Source organism: Neolamprologus multifasciatus, chromosome 2 (assembly GCF_963576455.1).
Source record: "Neolamprologus multifasciatus chromosome 2, fNeoMul1.2, whole genome shotgun sequence".
Classification (NCBI taxonomy): domain Eukaryota; kingdom Metazoa; phylum Chordata; class Actinopteri; order Cichliformes; family Cichlidae; genus Neolamprologus; species Neolamprologus multifasciatus.
This window is the reverse complement of record NC_140440.1, coordinates 14,028,683-14,045,442: the sequence shown is the minus strand read 5'-3', so window position 1 is coordinate 14,045,442 and position 16,760 is coordinate 14,028,683. Positions and strand designations below refer to the sequence as shown.

General features: G+C 42.2%; 1 protein-coding gene across 3 annotated transcripts; it reads left to right on the top strand.

Annotated features, from left to right (window-relative positions):
• Positions 1-681: 681 nt before the first annotated feature.
• On the top strand, positions 682-15,972 carry abhd18 (abhydrolase domain containing 18). Of its 3 annotated transcripts, none has more exons than XM_085171276.1 (14): positions 682-700; positions 3,241-3,349; positions 7,463-7,547; positions 7,627-7,727; positions 8,180-8,255; positions 9,182-9,268; positions 9,637-9,662; positions 10,070-10,208; positions 10,864-10,953; positions 11,321-11,422; positions 11,714-11,913; positions 13,096-13,229; positions 14,374-14,536; positions 15,047-15,972. In XM_085171276.1, the coding sequence occupies exons 2-14, from the start codon at positions 3,258-3,260 to the stop codon at positions 15,102-15,104; spliced, it is 1,353 nt and encodes a 450-aa protein (XP_085027402.1). In that variant the 5' UTR covers positions 682-700; positions 3,241-3,257; the 3' UTR covers positions 15,105-15,972. The 3 variants fall into 3 exon arrangements, with proteins under 3 accessions (XP_085027402.1, XP_085027388.1, XP_085027394.1); XM_085171262.1 differs by lacking the exon at positions 682-700 and adding an exon at positions 984-1,147; XM_085171268.1 differs by lacking the exon at positions 682-700 and adding an exon at positions 1,159-1,608.
• The last annotated feature ends 788 nt before the right edge of the window (positions 15,973-16,760 follow it).

Sequence of the window (16,760 nt, the reverse complement as noted above, 5' to 3'; positions counted from 1 at the left end):
GAGTGAATTCATGAGGATGCGTATCAAATGTGAAGCATAGTTTGTTGCTTCTTTTGCTGCTGGTTTGGTGAATTTTGGTTGAAGAGAGATAAAACCTGCAGCTCAGAATCAGCGCAAAAGGGCGTAAACACAAAGCTGGGACCCGCCGAAACATCAGAATCAGCGAGCTGTCGGCTTTCAGCCCCGACCATGTCCGTGCCGTCGGGTTGGACATCTCACTGATTCTGATGCGTCGGCGTGTCCGCGCTTTGTGTTTACGTCTTTGTGCAGAATCCGTGTTTCTGCTCTCATTTTGGTTTTCAAATGGTTGTTGAAATTTTGTGAGGTTTAACCTGAGATTCTGGCTTTTCGTGCAAAATAAATTTATAATAAAAAAAGCGATTCAGTTATTCATCCCTCCTAAGCCAGGGGAGGAGCTGGACGTGTGGCCAGTCAGCATGCTGCTTCTGCCCGGCAGCCGTGTCTGTTGCTGCCACAAAAAACGGATATAAGAAATAAGGCAGGAAAGTAATTAACCCGCTGATGAAAATGGATTGTAAAATATTCAGTTGTGTGTCACTGCACGTTTTAAGCTTATGAGCGGAATAGCAATCCAGCGGTTAACACAACTAAGCTTCCCGGGAGCAGCAACAGCTGCACTCGCCGCAGGTTCGTCAGGTTTGGCTGGTTCGTCAGAGGCTGGGAGGAGGCGAAGCTGAAGGTGTGGGAAACCTTCCCAGATCATTGCTCCAACTTTGGTTCTGATGGTCCGGGGAACAGTCACTTATTTTTTATTTTATTTTTATTGATAATAATAATGATGATCTTACAGATTTTTCAAAAAATATTTCTATCTTTAAAAAGTCATGTTTGATACTCCGAAACAAACACGCGTCTTTTAAAATTCAATTTCTTCCGAAAATGTCTGAAAATGTGGCGAATCTGAAACTTAAAACATGGAGCTTGTTATGACAGGTTGTACCGTTAACAAACAGCAGACAACGTGAAAACCGTTTAATCTGGAACACCGGAAGTTCCGACTGTTTTTTTTCCTTTAAACTGCGACCATTCCTCCCAGTAGCTTGACGAAGTCACTACATTTGGCTTCCTTAGCTCTCGACTGGCCGTGCGAGCAAACCCAGAGATATACGTTCGGGTACAGACTGAGGTAGTGCTGTTGTTTCTATCTGTATCAAACGCAGCCTGTCTGTGTTAGCAGTGTCTGAAACTCGCTAATGAATGCCTAAGGCGAAGTTTGCTAACTTACAGCTAGCAGCAAGTTGAAAAGCGTGGCGGTGTCCGTCGTTCAGCTGGTCTCTGCGTTATATTGTCAGCGTGTTGTTATTACAGTTATTACCTACAACGAGCAGCGGAAGACAATATAGCGTTTTATGCTGTAACAAAGGTGATGATTATGCATGGAAATGGAAATTACGAGTCAGCCCGTCATTGTACCGTACATCACTGACAGTTTTGTTCTGATTTGACTGTCTGTCATAAAACTAAAGCGCCGTTGTGATCCGAGTGTGTGGAGGAAGTATTTTCTCTGAAGGCTCGCTGTTAGAAATGTGCACTAATCAAGCTTTAGGTCAAGTCAGCCGCCAGTCCTCCCTGACGACCTCTGCTCATGTCAGTGTTGTCAAATCTCGCGAGAGGAGCTAGAGTTGAGAAGTCACATGAAATATACATTTGTTTATGTTCTTATATCTGCTCAGTTTCAAATGGCAATACAACCAACCGGGGGAAATATCACCTTATGAAGAGAAATGTGATACGTTTCATCAGAGTAGTGTAATGGGAGGTCTGCATCATCCTTCAGATTACTTGGCAGCTCTGTTCTGTCACATCTTAAATGTACTCTGTTGGACTGAGATCTGGGCCCTACTGCAGGAAGGTGGCTAAAAATGAGTCTGTTAACTGTGAGGTGGTGACTGACAGACTATGTGAACGTAACATGCTCGCTGGCAGATTTTCTTCCTGACTTATCCCTTCCTGCTGCACCTGAACCAGCTCTCTGACACTCTTTCTTCATTAACACAACTGCTTTTACAACAATTCACTCATCAATATACATGTACAGAGACTTTTTAAGAATAAAATGTTTTGTCTCCATCTTTCTAACCCTGCCTCAGTAGATGATAATGCTTATGTCAGCCTGTCAGCCAGTTTTCCTGCAGTCATCATTCATGCTGTAATCAGTCACACTGATTGAGAAAAGGTCTGTCACATTAGGGAACTGGCACATGTTTGAGTGACGACTAGGCTGAAGTTATTTTAAACTTAAGTGGGATGAAATGTGTTTCAGAGCGAGTTGTTAAATGCAGGATGCTCAACTGTCTATGTTGAATTTGTTCACAAGTTAACATTCAGCCATTAAATGCTGGCAGAGTCTGAACCTCAATGTATTTTCCACTGAAAATATCCTAAATCAGTCACACACGGGCCAAAGTCTTGATTTTTCAAAAAGTATTATTAACAATATAATAACCTGAATTAAAAGGTTTGAGCAGACATGGTTAGTTGTCTGTATATTCAAGGAGAAATTAAAATAGGAATAAAAAACAGAATTAGGAGTGTTGGCAAAGCAGCTATATAAGTGTTCAGTGTTCCAGTGTTATTAGACCCAACGTTCGATAATGGTCAGCTAATGGAGTTAACAACTTTTTCACCCTTTAGCATCATGTTGGCCAAACAGAAACATGTCTATTACGATGCTAAATCACTAAAGCTTATTTACTTGCTAATGCTAGCTTTTTTCCATACCAAGCACCAGTCATAACTGATCTCAGGACAGTGAAAGCCGACCCATTGGCAGCTTGTCTCGCAGGTTGCTCTCCCATCAGTTTACTGTCATAGACCAGTGGTTTATCCATAATGTACATGTACAAACCACCAGAACAACACTGCTGGCCTCTGAGCTTACTGCACTCCAGCCGTTATCACTGTGAGGAAGACACGCTTTTAAAACAGATGCAAACTACTGTTTCCTGTGAGATTTGAAATTTCCTTTGTCTTCATGTATCCTCATTTTTACATTGGACATTCAAGCACTTCCTGCCTTGCTTGTCCTGACCGAACACGGCTGACTCAAAGGGAATCGTGTTCGTACAGCGACTCGTTTAACCTTTTTTGGGGGAGGTATATTGCTCAGTTGTCAAACAAAGATGTATTAGCATCTGACTTTTTTTTGCTATTTTCTGTTCTTAACAATCCTACAGGAAGTAAGCACTTTCAGAATAAAGCATGTCCTTCTCTTTGTAGATGCCAGGGGCTGGTCCATGGGTGTGAGCCGACTGGATGTATTCTACCGAAGGCTGCTCCTCACCAAACTCTTCATTGGGGGATGGGGGAAGCCTGAAGACCTCAAGAGGTATGAAGCATCTTGTCATGGCCCTTTCACATAGGACTGGGCATGCACTGCGCTCTGAAACCCAATGTTTTCTATATGTGCACCAAACAATAACGGTTTCCCGCCTGCGTTTAGCAAAGTGCAGCGCAAGTGTCCTGTCGGCGAGTACTACAGTTGTGCTAAATTCAACCACACAGTGAAGCCAACCACAGAAGAAAAGTTGATTCTTTGTGATATCAGAATCAGAAAGGGTTTTATTGCCAAATGTTGAGCAGGTTTACAACATTAGGAAATTGCTGCGGTACGTAGTGCAAACATACTGTCAAATAACGCTTAAATAAACATTAAAATTAAAAGTGCTAAGTAGATAGATATATACACGAGTGCAGGTGGTGATCAGTGCCAAACATGGAATGATGCAGTGAACACAGCGTAGGGTCATGTGTTAGTGGTGCCAACAGTCATATGGTTATTGTTCATGAGTCCAACAGCAGAGGGGAAGAAACTGTTCTTATGGCGAGAGGTGCTGGTGCGAATGGACCGGAGCCTCCTGCCTGAGGGGAGGAATTGTAGATGCCCACTTTACTCTACAGGGTGGCCATTTATATGGATACACCGTAATAACATGGGAATGGTTGGTGATATTAAAGTCCTGTTTGTGGCACATTAGTATATGTGAGGGGGCAAACTCCTCAAGATGGGCGGTGACCATGGTGGCCATTTAGAAGTCGGCCATCTTGGATACAACTTTTGTTTTTTCAATAGGAAGAGGGTCATGTGACACATCAAACTTATTGGTAATGTCACAAGAAAAACAATGGTGTGCTTGGTTTCAACGTAACTTTATTCTTTCATGAGTTATTTACAAGTTTCTGACCACTTATAAAATGTGTTCAATGTGCTGCCCATTGTGTTGGATTGTCAATGCAACCCTCTTCTCCCACTCTTCACACACTGATAGCAACACCGCAGGAGAAATGCCAGCACAGGTATCCAGTATCCGTAGTTTCAGGTGCTGCACATCTCGTATCTTCACACCATAGACAATTGCCTTCAGAAGATCCCAAAGATAAAAGTGTAAGGGGGTCAGATTGGGAGACCTTGGGGGCCATTCAACTGGCCCATGACGACCAATCCACTTTCCAGGAAACTGTTCATCTAGGAATGCTCGGACCTGGCATCCATAATGTGGTGGTGCACCATCTTGCTGGAAAACTCAGGGAACGTGCCAGCTTCAGTGCATAAAGAGGAAAACACATCATCATGTAGCAATTTCAGATATCCAGTGGCCTTGAGGTTTCCATTGATGAAGAATGGACCCACTATCGTTGTGCCCCATATACCACACCAAACCATCACTTTTGTTGTTCCAACAGTCTTGGAGGGATCCATCCAATGTGGGTTAGTGTCAGACCAATAGCGGTGGTTTTGTTTGTTAACTTCACCATTCACATAAAAGTTTGCCTCATCACTGAACAAAATCTTCTGCGTGAACTGAGGGTCCTGTTCCAGTTTTTGTTTTGCCCATTCTGCAAATTCTGTGCTGATCTGGGTCATCCTCGCTGAGATGCTGCAGTAGCTGGAGTTTGTAAGGGTGCCATTTGTGAGTAGCTAATATCCGCCGAAGGGATGTTCGACTAATGCCACTCTCCAGTGACATGCGGCGAGTGCTACGCTGTGGGCTCTTGCTGAATGAAGCTAGGACAGCCACTGATGTTTCTTCATTAGTGACAGTTTTCTTGCGTCCACATTTTGGCAAATCCAACACTGAACCAGTTTCACGAAACTTAGCAAGCAGTTTGCTAACTGTAGCATGGGAGATGGGTGGTCTCGTAGGGTGTCTTGCATTGAAATCTGCTGCAATGACCCGGTTACTGCGTTCACCAGATATCAACACGATTTCGATCCGCTGCTCACGTGTTAACCTCTTCGACATGTCAATGGCTGTGAACAAAGAGAAACTTGTAAATAACTCATGAAAGAATAAAGTTAGGTTGAAACCAAGCACACCATTGTTTTTCTTGTGACATTACCAATAAGTTTGATGTGTCACATGACCCTCTTCCTATTGAAAAAACAAAAGTTGTATCCAACATGGCCGACTTCTAAATGGTCACCATGGTCACCGCCCATCTTGAGGAGTTTGCCCCCTCACATATACTAATGTGCCACAAACAGGACTTTAATACCACCAACCATTCCCATGTTATTACGCTGTATCCATAGAAACGGCCCACCCTGTAGTTCTGATTTCTCCGACTTTTCTGATTTAGTACTCAGGTCAGATGAAATCATTCTTTAAAGTTACAGTAATGGATTACACAGCATTTGGGAATACATTAGATGAAAGTATGTTTTGAAAAGTGTTATAACTAAATTTAAGGACATAATTCCTCCTCTGTTATGCTCTTCAGTACTGTGCACCACACAGTACCCAAACCCTACTCCCACATAGGTTGATCATCTCGTTAATAGACTTACATCCTCACTGTGTACGACTCTGGATATGCTGACCCAAAAACAAAACCTCAAATCACAAGTACTTGACTCTCTTATATCTTAAACACACATTGTAAAGCAGCTGACTGATAAGCTTGAGAAGAAATGGTGTCTTAGTAATTTAGAAGATCTTCATTCAGCCTGGAAAAAGAGTTTGTTGCTGTACAAACAGCCCTCTGCACAACTAGGGCATTTTCCTGCTCATCACGTATTGAAGAACAACCCTGAGTTTCTCTGCAGTACTGTAGCTGATGACCAGTTAACTGCTTTACAGACACACAGCTGCTCTTTCAAGAATTTTGGAAATTAAAAGGAAGGATTGGCCTATAATTAGCTAAGAGAGCTGGGAGGAGTAATGCACAGTTTAATTACTACCACCTTAAAAGTTTGTAGCCCATCAGTGGCAGAGACTGATCATATTTAAGACTGAAGCATTAATTAATGGTAGTACTTATTTGGGCAGCTTTGAAGGAATTGAATCTAATAGACTTGATGGTTTGGAGGAAGTGATAGTTGAAGTTAACTCTGGATCAGTCAGTGTCAGTCTTATGTAAGGCAGCTGGGGTTGGTTCTTCAGTCAGTGATGAACAGGAAGGTGTCTTAGCTTTTTTTTTTTATAATTGTTGGTTTATCATTATTTTATATTCTAGGCTAAATGATCTTCTAAATTAGTGAGACCCCCCAAGAGGGTCATGAACCCCCTCTTGAGCCTCTACCTAATCACACGAGCCAAGGCATGAAAACGGGTGTGGGTCACAATTAGGGCTGCCACGATTAGTCGACTAGTCACGATTACGTCGACTATCAAAATCGTCGACGACTGATTTAATAGTCGACGCGTCGTTTGAAGCTTTGTAAGATCACAAAAGACGCAGGAATAAGTAGTAGGATTTAAGAGTGTAATAACGGACTGAAACAGAAGATGGCAGCACTGCATGTACAAGGATGCCAGCTGCCGTTAAACCCCGAAGAAGAAGAAGCTGTGTCCCAGAATTCATAGCGCAGCCCAGCTCAGTTTCCAGCAATGGCGGCAGCTAGTTAGTTTTAATATTACTCTTATTATTCTTTCTGGGTCACAAAATAAACGTTTAACATGTTTTCAGGCGAGAATGTAGCTGTGTAAACCTCAAATATCTGCTCAGTTTATCAAGACACCACATATTTTCAAAAGCGCTCCGACGTTTTCGGAAACGTCTGTTAGCCACTAGCTCGATAGCTAGCCGTGGGCTAGGCTCACTAGAGCCTTGAGAACACCGGACTCCCGGCAAAACGTCTTCAAACCCACCGCCGTCTTTCGCTACTCAGGTTGAACATGTAATATAAGTCACTGAGATAACTTAAAAATGTTATTGTTTGGCTTTTTTTAGTATTTTATTTGTTCCTGAGTAAATCGGTTTGGCTGAGATTAAAGTTATAGTTTTTACACAGCTGAATAAACATCAAGCAGACAGCTGATTATCAGAAGTGTGAGATGCTCGAGAATTTACTCCGGTGTCCTGTTATATTTTAGATATCAATAAACTATCATCTTGGTAGTACTTCATCAGGTGGTAACCTCCAGCTTACAGTGGAGCAGGTCGTGGATGAGATCAGCACCTCCTCAGCTGCAAACTGATGCGTCTGTTTGTTTTGTAGAATCTTTGAGTTTCGAAAGTTAATTGGAGACAGAGAGAAGTGCAAGTCTCTGGTTCCTAACGACTATCCCGTTTATATAAACAAGGTACATCATTTATTTCCTCTTTTCCTTCTTGTGCTGTTTTGTTTTTGTATTATTAGTTATTATTTGTGTTTGTGTGCAGACAGAGGAGCTTGCTGACTGTCATGTACAAGAGGGCTTCTTTATCTCTCCTCTGGAGCATTTGGTTCCTGGGATCCTGCCACAAGAGGCTATAAAGGCCAGGTACAAGAGGTGCTATTGTTTGCCACTGCGATGAAAGAGAGACAGAGAATAGACAAGATTTTTACAAACCAGTCCAGCTTCATCTGTTTCATTCAATGATCCACTTTTGCTCTTCTCATTCTGCGTCGCCACCATGTGCGTATGTAAACAAAGACACTGTGCATGCGCGTTTTACCCATATTCTATCGTGATATTTGATTTTCCTATCGTTGCCCAACATTACACTGGTATTACTGTGAACGGTATGATATGGCCCAGCCCTAATTAAAGATATAGTTTAATGTGCCATGTTCTGCTGTCCATCTGAGGTTGTATTTGCTGAATCTGGAGCTAGCCACATGCATCGTTAGGGCTGAAATGTGTTTGTGTTTGTGTTGAAAATGTTTGGATTTACTTATGCTGTGGGAATGCTGCCTGTAGACCTGCGGGTTTCATCGTTTGTGTTGTTTCAGGTTCCAGTTCATAGTTCCTAAGAGATGGCAGAAGAACAGACCAGTATGTATCCACTTAGCTGGGACTGGAGACCATGTAAGACTCTTACCTTTATTTTATATGAATGTGCTCCCAGGCATCCGCCACAGAACTCATAATGCTGAAACAAATACTTATAATACCAAACCAAAAAAATGTCTTTGCCACAGCAGCTTTTTCTTTATCAGGTAGAAAAACAGTTGTAGTTGTAACTTCTTTACACTGACAGAAGTGGAGTTTGACTGGTCCAGACCATTTAAGATCAAAGTGGGCCGTATGTTGACACCCCTGGAGTAAAGGCCACTGACAATTTTGTTTTCCTTTGAAATAACAACGAGCAGTGTTCACGTCCCTCCCACAATCATGTAAAAACACATGGATATAAAGAAATAGCTTTTTATCACCAAGTATATCATCCATTATCAGGCTACAGGACAGAGTCCCAAACACAGAGTAACCTGTAATGTTTCAATGTGCTCTGATGTTCAGCAGCTGTCAGAGTGCACCGAGCAGTGAAAGAAATAATTCATATGACGTGAGCTCGTGATCATCAAATCACAAAATCAATATTATAACAGACGAGCTGAAATGACCCGTCGCAGTCAAGACCCCAAATCAACTCAAGTCCTCTGACTTATGAAGAAGAGTGTAGTATGTTTAGTGCTGTTGTTCATTTGAGGTCATATTTACATAATTATAGAAGCTATTGGGGCCAGATGATTCCTCAGACCTAAAACTCGTGCTGTGTTTTTGACATTACTGCAAGAAATCCTCAGAAGTTGAACAGCAGACTTGGTTCAAGGTCCAGATTTACTGTGGAAGCAGAGAAACGCGTCAGACGAGAAGATTTAATAAATAAATGGTGTCAAAGTGTGTGGTTAACCCTGGAAACTGAGTCCAACAATCTGTAGGATCCAGGAGATGTCACTGTGATGATGACCTTGGGAATGCTGTTTCTATCCTTGTGTTTCTGTAACCTGCAGTTCTTCTGGCGTCGGCGGACCCTGATGGCTCGGCCCATGATCAAAGAGGCAGGGATGGCTTCATTACTTCTGGAGAACCCTTATTATATCCTTCTGTTGTCTTTAACAACATCGTTTGTTGGTAACTTTCTTTCACAGTAACTCACGTGTACAAACCAGTATGATGGGCTGTCGCTGCTGCTGAAACAAGCACATGACAAGTTTCTGTAATAACCTGTTTGTAAACAGAGTGTGCACTACGAGCCACATTCACCTGTTCAGTCACATGTTCATCGAGCACTTCTGTTACAGACACGTCCACACTTGGATGCATCGATTCACGATCCTGCCCGAGGACACTTGTAGATCAGAGGAGCTGGGCATCGATCCAGTGGACATGATTAGAAGACAGCTGTGTCTTATTGTTGTTTTTATTTAATGTCTACCACGAACGTTCCTTGACTGATGCTTCACATGGTTATCGAAAACCCAGAGACCAACTGTAAGTTGACTTGATTGATTAAACCAGTTTGGTTGTTGGTTTGGATAATTTAGTTGATTTAAAAAAAAAGTGATTTTTAACTTTGTGACACAACAAAGATTCTCATTTAGTTTTCATGTTTGCAACAAGAAGGAGAAAAAAGGCAGAAACGTCTTCGATGTTTCCAAATCAGATTCATGGGCTGATTCAAACACCTGTTGGCTTTATTTACATTTTAAATGCACCACTAAGGCTGTCGCTTTCAAGCATTGTTTGTTTCTGAACTGATTCATTTGACAAAGCGAGACTGTGTGAGTCACACTGAGCTGTTGGGTGTCGTTATAAAAACAGACTTCACGGCTCGATTTTTCTCAAAGTTCAAATGAATGTATTGTAAATTGAATATAGATATCATTTGAGTGTTTTAGACGATCCAGTCTAAAAAATGTGTCGGACCTGTTTGTGATGGGCGGGGCTTTGATCCTGGAATCAACAGTCCTGCTCCGCTGGCTGGAGAGAGAAGGATACTGGCCCCTGGGAATGACGGGCATCTCTATGGGAGGATATGTAAGTCAAAGAGACGTATTCAACAAACAGTTAATGTTTCAAATAACAATTTACCACTAAATGTTTAGTTGTCATCTTGTTATACGACAGAGCAGCATCTTATTCCAACTTTGTTTTATTGATTTCAACCACGACATACAAAGTTAGCAACAGCAAACCCCCATCCCGAATTCTCCCCCTACCAGGTCCACACGAGACAAGACGCCGCAGAGATCCAGTCTCAGGACCCACACACATAACAAGCATAACAAAAAGGACCAAACTAAACAAAAGGAAATAAATAAATAGATAAATAAAGTAAAAATAAGATCAAATAAAAAAACACCAAACTTATAACGTAGCCTCGCTCAGCTCACTTCAGTCTCAGGAAGTAAAGTGATGGTGTCCACCAGCAAGAGAAATGATTTCCAGGTTTTGTTACATTTCCTAATAGAACCTTTGAGAGACAATCTAAGTTTTTCTAAGTTTAAGTTAAAGAGTACGTCCCTCACCCAGTGGGCTCATGTTGGGGGGTGGGGAAGCTTCCACTTCAACAGAACAAGCCTCCGAGTCCGTAAAGTGGGACAGAGCAGCATCCTGGTTTCATTTGGGGAAAGAAACTTGCAGCCCGGTGTTATCTCTCTAAAGTGTGTCACTTGTGTGTCTTTGTATCCAGATGGCGTCCCTGGCAGTGACCAACTGGCCCAAACCCATCCCTCTAATTCCCTGTTTGTCCTGGTCCACAGCCTCCAGTGTGTTCACCACGGTAACGAGCAGTTCTACCTGCTGCACATCTACAAGGACACGTTCACTTATTATTGCTGTCATACTGTTTCTGCAAAGCTGATGTTACTGATCCAATACTTGTGTTAAATTCATGCTTCAGAGTCTGAATGCAGCTGAAACTGTGTCAAATTGTTTCAGTTTATCAAAATCAGATAAGACTGATAATACTGGTTGATCTGACATTTATTGATCTTTCACGAGTTTATTTGTGGTTGAGCAGGAGGAACAGTTAATGACTGAGAAGTGTGTGTGTGTGTGTGTGTGTGCGTGTGTGTGTGTGTGTGTGTGTGTGTGTGCGTGTGTGTACGTGTGTGTACGTGTGTGTGTGTGTGTGTGTGTGTGTGTAGGGTGTGCTGAGTAAAGCAGTGAACTGGACACAGCTGGAGAAGCAATACGCAATTAATTCCAGGTATGAAGAGGAGATCATCAAGCTGCTGGAGTACTGTGGGGTAAGTGTTCCTGCACTTTCACAGGAGTATAGAATATTACTCAGATTACTTTCACAACTGCATGAGTACAACTGACTGGAAAAAGTATCCGTGTATTCCTTCATCGCTCCCTCTGCACACACTGACACGCTGGTAAAATGTTTTTTGCAAAGATTGAATTTTTCTTTATTTACTAAAAGAAGAAGTTAAGTGTGAAACTGCTGGTTGTGTTTGTGGTGTTTGGTCTTGTGTCACACGTGTAACACATACATGACTACACTACATCTTTTTGTGCGTGTCCACTGCTGGTAGGCTGATTCCTTTAAGATGGGTCCCAAACTTGGAACGAATGTGGACGAGCATTTCCACGAGCTGTCTAAAGACCACAAACTGTCAGTGAGCCGGTGCACCAGAGTGGACGGAGGAAGTGACTGTGGGGGGGCCACAGGCGGAGCAGAGCATCTGTTGTCGCTGGGGAACAGTGTTGGAGCGAGCTTCGAAACTCTGCCGACGTGAGTGTTCGATAACTAAACCTGCTGATGTGTTGGAATTTTATAACATTTGCATTTTGTCCAGTTATTAGTCGACGTTGCTTCTTTTTCTTTTTTAAATGACTCATCCAGCTCAGTCACAGGAGGCTCCAGGCTGACAGAGGCGTGACTGAGTGTGGTACCTTAGCATTGCCTCTGTCCCGCACAGGTGGGCGTGGCTTTGCATATTGTTTTCCTCAGTAATGTTTATATGAACTGAACTGCAGCCGAACAATTTGTACTTTTTTCAGGCGTTTACTCACATTTCCACACAGATTGGTAAACAATGACAGGTGTGTAATCACACATTAATGCTGCATTGTTAGAGTCCAGGTGTTTCCATGTTTGGCCTTTTAAGAGCTGCTACTGATTTGAAAGAACGATGCTGTTGAACATCTGGTTGAGCATCTGTTGCATGTTTCAAACAGTGCACAGTAATATGCAATTTTCCATCAGTATAAACCTTTATGGTTACAGTATCAACAAACATGGACGTCCAGTATCGTGCAAAAGTCTTGAGCCATTTCACATTTTCCTGTTTTGCAGGAAAATGTGAAAAAGGGGCAGAAATGTGAAATGCATTAACTTAATAGTATACAGTGCACTGTAGCAGTGGTCTCCAACCTTTTTTGCGCCACGGACCGGTTTATGCCCGACAATATTTTCACGGACCGGCCTTTAAGGTGTCGTGGATAAATACAACAAAATAAAACTAGTACTGGTACCGAAAAAAAGAAGATTTATTCATAACACACGTGAAAAGACCCAGGAAAACCGAGTAAACGATAAAAACGATAACAAAATAACGCTGAAAACCGATAAAAACCCTGAAAACTATACATTTCACACCTGAGCCTCAACTCTCGTGGCCCGGTACCAAACGACTCACGGACTGGTACCAAACGACTCACGGACTGGTACCGGTCCGAGGCCCAGGGGTTGGGGACCGCTGCACTATAGTAAACAGTGGGGAAAATAATAACTTGATCAAGTGTGACAAGCTTCTGCAGGCAGCTTTCACAGCCACAAACATTTGACCGAAGGATGCAATGAAGTGATATCGATAATGGAATAAGAATAAGCAAGTCTTATCCCCAGTGAGAATGTTTCATTATTAAGGGACATAAAACCGTTTTTACGTGGTCATTTTTTCTGTCTCCTTAGAGCTCTTGGTGGATATAACACACACGGGAGAAGGACGGATGCTGCCGAACGTTGTCGTCCGTCTTTACACAAAGAATCTATAAGTTTCATGAAGGGAGTGATGGATGAGTGTACACACATGGCCAACTTCTCTGGTGAGTGCTGCAGTGAATGATTACACCTCTGCTTAAAGAAGAAGAAGAAGAACACTTGATTAATCCCTGTGGTCAGAGTTGCTCCCAGACATGAAGAACAGTAACTGGATAAAACAACATGTTACAAAGTTACAAATATATACACAAGTAGCTCAATTCTACATGTGCCAGTATACAACACAAATGTATATGGTTGTTGTCAGCAGCACATCACAGCCGTCAGAAATGGTTTTGACCAATAAGGTTGCAGGTGGTGTCGCGTGTCCATCGGCGATCGTTAGAGTTGGCGTGCGATGCGAGCGTTGGCTGCTGACGTTTGATGAATTGAAGGTCGCGCTGCTGACAAAGTCGTGATGGTCATACTGGTTTGTTTGTTGCCATTAAAGTGTGGATACTGGAGCGTGGCACAATGAGTGAGACAACTGACGCCAGAACAGAGAGATGGACAACGACACCACGAAGGCGTTGGCTTGTTTGAAACCATACAGAAGGAATATCAGCCAAGTGTGAAAAGAATTAAGAGACTCGCAACAAGCTCATGAAAAACGATGTTCACCTCAGATTAGAGAAACTTTTTGGCACCTGTGGAGCCTTTGTTTAATCTGGTTTTACACATGAAGTGTCAGTTTTCTGCTCATTGCTAACATAGAGACTTGTCCCACCTGTGTCCTCGTTCCTTGGGCCGTATGTAGACGGTTCCTTACGAGCTCTTTTGTCTCTGTTACTTGAACACAATCTCCAGCGTGATTATTTTTACTTTTAATATTGTGTTCAAAGGATTTATTGAATGTTTGATACTGAAACACCATCAAAAGGCGTAGAAGATCAATCCTGCTGCTGAATGAACAACACAGGGATTGTAATAATTCTCCAGGATTATCATTGTGAAGCTAGAACACTATGAGGGAAACAGGATGACCTTCGACCTGGCTTATACAAGAAGGTGTGAGGTGAGAGGAGGCACAGGTCATCCTCCACCTGGCCTTTAATCAGACTGCAGACGACCCAGCTGATCTTCAGTCATGTTTAACAGTGGTTCCTGCTGCGTCTACCACCCTCTTCTGGCAGATAAGATTTGCATGTGTTTTGCACAAAAGTGAAAGAATGTTGTGTAGATGTCCCTGTGTTTCCCTCTCTGCTGCAGTTCCTGTAGATACCGGTCTCATCGTTGTCGTCCAGGCCAAAGAGGATGCATATGTGCCCCGAACAGGAGTCCTGAGTCTGCAGGAGATCTGGCCAGGCTGTGAAGTCAGATATCTGAGAGGAGGACACATCAGTGCATACCTATTCAAACAGAATATATTCAGGTAAAGTTAGAGTGTTGAAAATGATCAAAAAGGTGTTTTTTAAGTTTCTCATTTATGCCTAATTAAACTATACTCACACAAAAACATGCAAAATCTGAGAATACTTCACTGGCAACACACAATCCATATTTATCTGCTCTGTTCTATAAGCTCTAGTTTTGAAACGTTGCTGTTTTATAGCAGAAAGTTGACATTAGTAACAATACAATGAGCGTTATGGACCAGACCAGATGTCAATACCTGAATGATATCTCCACTGCACCAAATATGACGTCAAAGAAAAATCTAGAAATTGTTCAGAGGAGCCAAAGTTGTTTGTAGAAGTGTCACAGCTGCACTTCCTGATTCAGGCGTGGTACATGTAGACAGATAACTCTGGCTGTGGATGGTTAATCTGATGTTAGAGTTGGGCCACCCTCACAGTATTTCACACATTTCATCATTTTTATGTACATGAGTTGTTTGTCATGGACACCTTTGCTATGTTAACGTTACCTGTTTCACTTCCAGACAGGCCATATATGATGCCTTTGACAGATTCTGCGTGAAGTATCCCAACCTGCACTAGCCACTGGAGGCCAGACTGGACGTTTGCCTTCACGACTCTCAGTGTGGCAGCTGAGATCTTTTGTTGTGAGGCACGTGTGACATTTACAGGGTAGCCTCAGAGAAGGTGGAGCTGAGCACGACTCTTCCTGTTTGTATAAGGGTGTGTGATCTAGGTGTGCGACAAACCTCACCGTGCAGAACTGAAACTGTAGCAGTTTAAAATGTTGTTATGTGTTGTGAAAGAAACATCCAGGTCTCCAGTTTCAGTTTGATAACTGCTGGTGATCATTAATAGCACTGTGTGTTTCCCAGTTGTTATTGCTCCTGTATCACCAGGCTGCAAGTGTCCTGCTGTATTCCACTTCTCTTCCTTATCTGACACAACCTTGGATGTGATACTCGAGCCGAGCCATTCCATATAAAATCACAGAGGTTCCTCAGAGCTGGCCAGTTTATGTTGGACTGACTTTAGCATATTTGATAAAACCATTAAAGATTCTTACTGAAAATTGTTACGGTTGTACAGCTCCCTGAAATTCTTAGGAGCTGGTTGAAATCTGGCGCTTTTTTTATTTTGATGCTCACGATGATCACATGAACTTTTCTGGGCTGAAAGAAACATTGAGTACGAGATGTGGGAACACCGCTCGATCGCTTTTCCCTGGAATGTTGTCCTGATGTCACATGAATCAAATTTAAAGGAGGCTGAAGTAAATGTTCAATCACAACAAAGTTTGATGGTAACCCAACAGAATGTAATGAAAGTCGGTGCTTTGTTCTGTGTCCACTGTGCTGGTGGACTTTGAGGTTAACTGGCTTCACTGTGTTTGCTGTGCTGCTCACACATGTAACGTGGAAACAAATAAATCTCCTTTCTGACAATTTCAGCACATTTCTTCTTCTCTTAGCTGCTCCTGTCGATATATTTCAGCCTGTATTTTGTAAGAACTATAACAGTGTGGACAACAGCAGGACCGTATGATTGTCTGTTATTAATATTATTGAGTCCACCTCTGAACTCTGTGGGAAAAACGTAAGTTGGAAGAACATTGTTATTCAATATTTAACCACAGTGCATGCATTATGATAGAAATGGACGATGAGCAGGACACTGAGTGCTCCTTAGAGGCTGAAACTCGATGATGTCTCAGACAAATCTGTGGAAACAAAGATCGCCATCATTCACTTTGAAATCTGCACATTTTTTAAACATTTCCTCCGATTTCAATGTCTGAAAAAGGACTAAAAGTGGGTGGAGGGACCATTTTAAAAACATATAAAAGTATTTAAAGCAGAAATTTCACATTGTTATAAATATAAACATTTTCTATCGTATAATTTTCCTACCATGTTGGAGCAGGAGGGTTGGTGACCCATCATCCTGTGTTTGGACCTACGACATCAGAGCATCTGCGTTAAAATAGTGATGTCGCTCTATAATGACTGACTTTGAGGAAGATCATTGAGTTTAGTGAAAGAAATGTTACTTCTAATTGTAATTATGAACTATGTGCAGATATTCTTGATGCCATTACAACTGCTGAGCAGTACAGACGATGTTTAAATCGCCACACCTCACTGGAAGTGTTTTATTTGTATTGTTTTCTTTTAAGTGCTTCACATGTTAACTGTGTTGTGTGTCATACATGACTTCTGTTGTTTTGTTTCTTAGATT